This window comes from Lupinus angustifolius, chromosome LG15 (genome assembly GCF_001865875.1).
Source record: "Lupinus angustifolius cultivar Tanjil chromosome LG15, LupAngTanjil_v1.0, whole genome shotgun sequence".
In the NCBI taxonomy this organism is placed as follows: Eukaryota; Viridiplantae; Streptophyta; class Magnoliopsida; order Fabales; family Fabaceae; genus Lupinus; species Lupinus angustifolius.
This window is the reverse complement of record NC_032023.1, coordinates 12,971,781-12,980,817: the sequence shown is the minus strand read 5'-3', so window position 1 is coordinate 12,980,817 and position 9,037 is coordinate 12,971,781. Positions and strand designations below refer to the sequence as shown.

General features: G+C 29.9%; 1 protein-coding gene across 1 annotated transcript; it reads right to left on the bottom strand.

Annotated features, from left to right (window-relative positions):
* On the bottom strand, positions 1,971 to 7,412 carry LOC109328481 (RING finger and transmembrane domain-containing protein 2-like). Its single transcript, XM_019561965.1, has 8 exons — positions 6,396 to 7,412; positions 5,768 to 5,844; positions 5,462 to 5,630; positions 4,470 to 4,558; positions 4,046 to 4,210; positions 2,973 to 3,050; positions 2,704 to 2,807; positions 1,971 to 2,302 (listed from the first exon to the last, which is right to left on the bottom strand). The coding sequence occupies exons 1-8, from the start codon at positions 6,559 to 6,561 to the stop codon at positions 2,197 to 2,199; spliced, it is 954 nt and encodes a 317-aa protein (XP_019417510.1). The 5' UTR covers positions 6,562 to 7,412; the 3' UTR covers positions 1,971 to 2,196.

Here is a 9,037-nt window from a genome sequence, read left to right as displayed (position 1 = left end):
CTGAACCAGAACCTACCCCTATTAATCCTTTTGAATCTCAACCTTATGAGTTCCATGCTTAATCTTCCTCATATGTTGTCATGCTTTTAAACTAGATGATTATGGATGAATTGATTTCTCTTTGAGGCTACATCACTAATCAAATGAATGTCTTTGATACTCAGAATCAATAACTCCATTTTGAATTTCATCGTCTATCTTCTAAGATGAGTAACATGGACATTGATAAAGACAGTTCTGAGCCTGAATCTTAGACTTTATCTGTTGTTAGGATTTTTTATTTATTGTAATGTTAATTTTTCTTGGTTTTGGACAAATTTTTATTATGTTGTTTTTATTACTGTTAATGCTTGAACATCTTTTTTACCCTTATGATATGTATTATGGTGTTTATGTTATCTTATGATTACATTTATGTTTGTCATATACAAATTGTATGCCATATATATATTGTGCTGGAAAACTCTTGATTTTTCTACTTTTTGATGAAGTCAAAAGAGGGAGAACAATTGAGAGAGTGTATTTTCTGTTTAAAACATTTCAGGCACATAAAATGAAAGGGGGAGCATACTCAAGACAAGTCAAGAATATCACAAAGTATGTTTCTCTAAAAAAATACAATGTCAAGAAGATATTGGTTTGTCATCATAAAAAATGGGGAGATTGTGAAGAAGATATTGCTCCTGACCTTGACACGGTTTTGATGAAGACACCAACATCACCAAAAGGAAGAAAGGGAAGAATACTTATAAAGACAATAAAGATTTAAGCTTCAAGATATTCAAGACTTTTAGTCTAAGTCTAAATAGGTACTTCTATCATATATTCTTAATTATACAATAGTAGTAATGCTAAAAATAATTTTTAAGAAAATTGAAACACTTTATAATAATTCAAACAATTTTAAAAAAAAATAGTGTATAATATGTTACTTCATCTAAGTAATATGTTACAAGTGTGAGAAAAGAGTTATCCAACTTAAAACTGATCAGAGTAATCAATTACTGTATTTGAGTAACAGATTACAAATGTTATTAAAGTTGAGTAACCAATTACTCAACTTACTATAATTGATTACTCTAATTCGAAATTAAATGATCAGTAGATAGAACACTTGAGTAATCAATTACTCAGATATTGTAATCGATTAATGAAAGTTGTTGTATCAGATTTTCAAATTCAAAGTGAATGAGTTTCAATCCAAAAGACATGTTTTCATACCAATCAATTCCCACCATTTCAATGAGACATTGTGGCTAATTGGAAAACCTATATAAAGGCAATGAAACAAACAATGCAACACACAACTCTCATACAAATTTCAAAAACTCTTACAAATATTCTTTTGCAACAAGTTCTTAAACTTTCAAAAATGATTTTTCTGAAGTTACTTAAAGTGAAAGTGTTTCAAGTTTACAAACTTATAAAATAACATTATTACTAAGTATACAAATAGTTGTTTGGATTGCAAGTTACATCACTTTCATACTTGTAAAGGCAATACCGCCATAGTTAAACATTCTTCATTATTATTGCAGAATACTTTCTTTCATGGGGTGTGATAAGAAAGAGGATTAGAATCACTTGGAAATGTGTTTTCTAAAAGTGAATAAGGATTAAGGAGTGTGTAAGGTACATAGAAATCTCGGGGTGAGATATTGTAATTTCAACTCATAATCTTTAGTAGAAAAATCTCTTGTGCTGCAAGAGTACTGGACATAGCCTTCGGTGGATAAGAAAGTGAACCACTATAAAAATCTCTTGTGTACTCTCTTCTCCCTTATCTCTTTGATTTTACTTATTAATTTTCTGCATATATTTTCCGTTGCACTTTAACTCTCGATTTTGCAGAAAAATAGCTATAATTTTTAAGTCAACTAATTCACCCAATCTTAGTTGAAAGATCCGTGCCTTATGGTATATGTGAATGAGAAATGAGTTGACAAAGGATTTAACATCAACAAATGGGTCTATCACATGACTCATATCAGGTTGCTTAAGCGTTTAGTACATGGACCTCATTAACACCCAAAAAAACTTAAAACCCATAATTGTAACAACAGTATATCATTTCCTGCGATCTCAATTTCATAGAGTTCATGCATTGATTTTTAACCACACAAGAGAACAAAACATCAAATATATAAGGTAGATGTGTTGTCTCAAAATCATGACTCAAGCAGGGAAAAAACAGGTCTAACAGAACTGGTAAAACAGACTTGTTGATCCGCTTCTAAATGTCGTCAGAGGCGGCGTTGACATAACTGCCCTGCATAATGGACAAGTATTTTTCCTCTCAAACCTGAAAAACAAGGGTATCATATGTCAAGAGAGAAGTGATAACCATGATTGTTAACAAATCAGAATACAATCTAAGTAATTACTAATATAAGTAGTAATTATTAGTATCAACCAGTTCAGTTTTCTGAATTTATTCCACAGAAAAGTATTTAAAGCTTAGAAAAACTTTAGTCCAAGACTCCATTTTTACGAGCAAATATATGGTAGTGGTGTAAGGCGCCGTTAGATACCTTGGATGACCAAGAGGTCAATGGTTCAATTTCTGTGAGCGACAGTTGTTGAGAGGGACAACCGTATACCCAAAATGATACTTTTGGATCCCAAAAGGTGGTGAGATACATTGGTAGTACAGAAAAACTATCTATTTAAAAGTCCTCACAAACAATAAAAGTATGAACTGACCATTGACACACACAGTCCTCGCAGAAAATGTGTTTACACAACAACTGAGTAGGAGCATACATCCTCTCATGGCATATAGCACACAAGTCACCAGCATCATTTACCTGCATTTAGATACTCATTATTTAGAATCGCCATTAATAAGATTTCCAAAAATGAATCATTGATAATACCAATATCGATATATAGAAACATGCAGGTATATTGATGTAAGTAAACATGTGCATAAATGAATATTGTTCATCAAAGAGTTTAAAAGAATTATTTACCTGGTCCGTTGTCGAATAAATACTATTAAGAGATTCCCTTTCTGATAACGATTTTAAAGCATAAAAGAAGCATCGGACCTAATAACGACATGGAAGGATGAAGACATGTAATAATTTAGGGCCACACACAAAAAAGCTTTAAATACAGCAGTAGGAAAGCATAGAAACCGCGAATCAGTTCGTGCATACTAATTCGCCGTTCTTTAGCAAACTGGTTCTATCCTATTCTTTTGTTTCCTCCATGTAAAAAGCAAACCACAGTTTTTACTGTGAATTTCAGTCCAAAAGAAAAGAGAAGGAATTGGGATGGTAAAATGAGAATAAGAACAGTATAAAAAAACTTATTGAAAGACAAGACTTATAATTTCACTCACTAAAACTAAGAGGAAGCAAATGGAAAGGTAAAGAAACAAGCATTTGAGAAGTCACTAACCAAGAGGAAGAGGAAAAGAATGGAAAACATAATCACCCAGAAGCATTTGAAATAGGAATTATTTAATATTTGTATTAAATATTAATATTACCCAGAAGAAATTATACCTTAAAAAACTTGAATTATTTACTATTTTCCATTTTGAAATTCTAGTCATTATAACACATGGGATAATGGAATAAAAGTTAGAGTGAGTTGGAGTGTGTTTAATTTTAATTGTATTGGAAAAGTGATAACAAATATAGTGAAAAATAAAAGGAAATGAACCTATTAAAACAAAAAAAATTATTTTTCACATAATAAAGATATATATTGAAAATGTAACTTTAATATAAATATAAAGTACCACTAACTTAAAATACGGAAGTTAAAAATAAATATAATTATAAAAAATACTTTACAAAAATTAAATGAAGGAACTATTTAAAATTATATTAGAATAATTGTAATATATATACTAATGTAAATATTTATATACATTTAGTAATAATTAAATAATTGTAATATATACTTAATGTGTCGAATATTTGAGGTAGCAGCATACAACGTACTCGTACCGGTATCGTAGAGAACCGCGTTCTTAGTAACTGTACTAGGAAGTAAGAATATAAGTAGGAACTTTAAAGAATGAAAAACATACCTTCTCAAGTGCATATGATAGCTTGAAGGTTAAATATAACCCTATCATCACTAATGAAAACAAAGTCCCATAATCCTTGTTCATGAAAAATGTGTTCCAAACAGAAATCGGCAACAAGGAACGATATAACAGCAGTGTGTGCTCAACCAGAGTTAACATTTTACCCTAGAAACAAGTTCAATGCTTTCAGAAGGAAATTATATTTTAAAAATAAATGCTAGTTAGTAAGGAAGGTACTTATTGACCGGCTTCTTTCCACTGTTAGAGATGACAGATATATTTTATAGTATATTTTTAAAGCTAAAATTGTAACTTCAATATAAATTAAAGAATATAAATGTTATTATCTTTTGATTTTTTTTAATGTATTTTCTATAATTGTTATCTCAAGTGGGTAATTGAGAGGAGTGTGACTCTTTATTACCTGCCAAAGGAAGTTATTGCGTCTGCAATTTTTGAAGGAAATAAGCAACATACACTTCAAAGCCATTGCTGCTTGCCGCACTAATGTATCTGAAAATCAATGCATAAAGGTGACCATGAAAATCAAGAGAATTAGAATATGATTATATACCAAGAAAATTCCAACATCAAAGGATCAACAAGACACAGGGAAACATCCAACCAAAGCACTGAGAAAGAAAAAAAAACATATTGGTATAACATGAAAGATGTTTACAAAGATACTGTTCATTATCAGCATAAAAATATGTCTCAAATATATAAGCAAATACTACTGAACTATTATGCTAACAGCTAGTTTGGGTAAATATTGATTTTTTTGATAGAACATAAAAGTGACTTCAAATTGCACATGTTGGATGACCTAAAGATTTTGAAACAGCATTAAAAAACATTTAATGTTATAATCAACTGTTCTACACATTGCATAAATTAAAGGAGTGACATGAAACATTAAAATTTGGAGAGGAACATTGAGTCCATCCGAAGTCCTGGCAGAAGTGACACAACACAATTGATATTAATACCATACAAAACATATTCAAGATTTTAGAATAAGTTGTTCTTAAGCTACTGCAAAATTGATTAGAGAGTCACTTGTATATAAGCACTTATATCAACATTTTATATAAATATAGGCTTGAAATGAGTGGACATTGAACAATTAAGTCAAGCATTCAACATTTGACCTTGAACTGCGCAATTATTTTCTTAGGAGCTAACTTTTTTATTTTAATATAAACTATTAATAAACTAATAAATATACCTTTGAAAACCATTACATAACTCAAAGTAAATAAAACTTTGTAGTAGAGTTAAACGGGTGGAGATTACTTGTCTCATTTGGTGTCTTCGTCCAATCAAAAAATCTTATTTAATTAAAAGTAAAAATTATAATAATATAAATTAATGTTTAATAACTACATAAACTGCATACACATAATAAATACTTACCATTAACCAAAATGGTAAACAGTGCATGCCATAAAGATGGTGTTTCTTTAAGAGGAAACATGATAAGTGGGTATGCAAGATCATCATTGCGATACAACCAGTAAATGCATATCACATACAACATGGAGGCAGAAGAGAAACCAGCAAGAACTAACGCTCTTCGATCTTCCTACAAAATAGAAGCTAAATTGAGCTTCTCCAATTTTATTTTCTCACTTTCTTAAGAGGGGGAAGGGAGTTTACAAATAGATACTTCGTTTAGGAATAGAAATTTGAAAAGGACTTGCAAAAATCTGGGTATAGCACCTTTAGAGCTGTCTGCTTCTTAACAATGTCATTAGATTTGAACAGCACAAAAGATGTAAACATCATGACAAAGACTCCTGCAATTTTTTGAGAAATGAATACCTCAACGTAATGTAGAAAGAGCCAAAAGTACAAATTCATAGGAAACTGAAACTATAAAAGTGAGAATAGCTTTGTTGTTTTTTTAAAAGAAGAATATTATATATAAGATAGAAGAGAAAAGTACAAATGATGAGGATAAGAAAACCTCAAGAACTAAATAAAATACAATGCCAAAAAGTGAGAGTTGCCTTGTCAATCCCCTAGACTGTAGAATGAATCAATTCAACAACAATCAAACCTTAAATTCATTAGGTAAGGTCCACAATATGGATTGAAAGACACCATTATGTTGTATCATAAATCATGTTCATGACAAAACATTGATCTCAAAATTTTCTTAATTTTTTTATCTATGGTTTTTCTAGGACTCTCTTTCTCTAGAAATTGGACTAACCCCATTTGATCTACTCTTCTTACTAGGGCATCTAACTATCTCCTTTGGGCATCGACAATATATTTGCAATTGCTAGTTGAAAACATATTAAGATAACAAACAAAATAAAACTAGAGCAGAAAGCAGCAATACCTTGGAAATGCTCTCGAAGGAAAACAGCTAACAACAGCAGCAAGAAAGGCAGGATCCTCTCAGTCCATTTCGCCACTTGCTCAAGATCATACATCTCTAAGAGGGAAGTTTCGTAAAAGCCACCATTCTCACCAGTGTCATACTCAAAAGGATTGTCTATATCCATAACTCTCCTAGATTCTGGTGTCAGATTACGCAATTATAACATGTCAATCCTAACACTCATCGTCAAATCACCAAAAGTATCATCATAACCCTCTTCCCCAACCCGGTTAGGTGACGAAAAAAATGATGACTACCACGACACCGCCGATGACATAGAACCTACCCTGCACTGTTGCTCCCCAGCCCTAATTATCTTGATTTCAAGTTCATCAGTGTTGCCGCCGTCACCCCACTATCATCACTGCAAACCCCAAAACTAGAACCTAAACTAGAATCGGAATCAGATATCACCTGGAAACTAGGTGGAATTATAGGAACAATGACTCTAGTGACATGATCATAATCAAGAGTAGGTGTTGCGGAACTCATCATGCTTGAAAAGTAATCAAGCAAAAGAAATAACATAACAAAAATTCACATCAAACCATGATTCCTAGTTAGTCATATCTACACTGTTGTTATTTACATCTCTAGTTGATGAATTAGAAATGAATGAAGGTTCCATCGTGTTCCCAATAAAAATTGAAAACCCTAATCCCATTTTCACATTCACCTATCCTGGTTAAATTTGATGTTATTATTTGTGTTTCGGGTGATTTTAAATTCTGGGTTTTTGTTTTTCCCTCTCTGGGATCACCAGATATATGAAAAGACCAGCAATCTTTTGTAAAGACCAAAAATTTTCTTTGTGTGGAAGGGAAATAATTGCGCGTAGGGAGAAAATGGGAAATTGGAAACGCCGAAAAGGAAGAAAAATTGAGCATGGAAACAACTTTTGTAAACGAACAAGATGGTTTTTCCCTTTGATACAACATTCAAGGATTAAGAAGATAAAAATACAATTTTCTGTGTAATAAATAAGAGAAGATTTGCTCAACACGACTGGTGGTGCAAGAACAACAATAAGTGAGAGAATGTTAGTGGGTTTAGGGTTTAGGGAATTTCCTTAATTTCCCTACGTCTATTTTACGTTAAATAAATCATTAAATTAATTGAATTAGTAATAATTAATAACCTATTCTTTTATTTTTATTATTACATAAATCTTTTGAATTCGTACACAATCTTTTACGTATATATGTTAGATTTTAATTAAGTTTCCTTTATAAATAACTACTGTCAACAGGTAGGTATAAACTATAAAGTGTCTGTATTACACTTTTGTATTGAGTATATATAATATTATCATTTTTGTGATAAAATGTATGAAAATAAATTGTGATATTATGAACAATTATATTGGAGATTTTATATTTTTGGTGTAGTAACTTACTCTAATTTTCATTGTATAGAGAATATTATAATTTTAGTTAATTAAAAGGGTAAAATAGGTAAGAGATAATTACACCATATAGGTATGAAATATTATAATTTTAGTTAATTAAAAGCGCAAAATAAGTAAGAGATAATTACACCATATATGTAGAAAATTTTCCATTTATATAGTATATAATATATAATATATAGTATATATATAGAAGTATAAATATAAGAAGTTTTCTTTTTATATATAGTTTATTATGTGAGAAAATATTATAATTTTAGTTAATTAAAAGAGCAAAATAGGTAAGAGATAATTATACCATATAGATAGTTAGATCAGTTGACTCAGTTTACATTAAAAAAAATTAAAATCATAAAATTAACTAGCATGGTTAATAACTTTATATGTACTCCAAATTTGAAATTATCATCATACAAATATAAAATTAAAAGGTTTACTATAAAGAAATGTCACAAATAACTTGAAAACATAATCAAACGAAAAGAACAATTTAAAATTTAATTTAAGAATTAAGTTTTTTTTGTATAACCATGATATTCTTCCACCACCCTATGGATAATCTATTTTGAAATGTGTGATTCTCCCTCATAGCAAGTATCGTTCATAAAAATCGAATATTTAACTGTTGGCCTAATATGATGTATGTGGATCCAATGAGCCCTTACACGACGGAATCAACATCTTGTTGGTCAACAATTAAAGTTTTACTAGAACATAAGCTAATAAACCACAAACATAATTACAAATATTGAAAACACTTGATTTTTCTCAAACTCAAAACGATGTTATTTTGATTTTTTTAAATAATTTTTTTTGATTGACTCCGTCAGTTCAAACAATGTCATCATTTGAATTACCATTTTTAGGCTTAAACTGACAAAGTTGTAATAAAAAGTAATTCTAGTATTATTTTAATATTGTGTTGAAAATCCATTAATAATACAATTAATAGGATCAAAGTTTTGATACAAACTATTATTATATTTATATACATTCCATTTTAATAAATTTGCCTTAGAATTAATTAAACGCGGGAACAATTTTTTAATGAAAATAATTATGTGTGGTATGTTAAATAGAAAAGTCAGCATCCTATTTATGAAATTCTAATAATATTTAAACATGTTCTAAACTTAAAAATTCAACTTCAAATAAAATAAATTCGTCAAAATTCAAGTACAATTCATATGTG

Bases quoted from the DNA above. Each gene is read 5' to 3' on its own strand.
- LOC109328481 (XM_019561965.1), bottom strand. From the start codon at position 6,561: ATGGATATAGACAATCCTTTTGAGTATGACACTGGTGAGAATGGTGGC. The intron at 5,845-6,395 runs GTATTGCTGCTT...AAAAAATTGCAG, and splicing joins CCTTCGAGAGCATTTCCAAG to GAGTCTTTGTCATGATGTTT. The intron at 4,211-4,469 runs GTAATAAAGAGT...ACTTGTTTCTAG, and splicing joins GCAATAACTTCCTTTGGCAG to GGTAAAATGTTAACTCTGGT.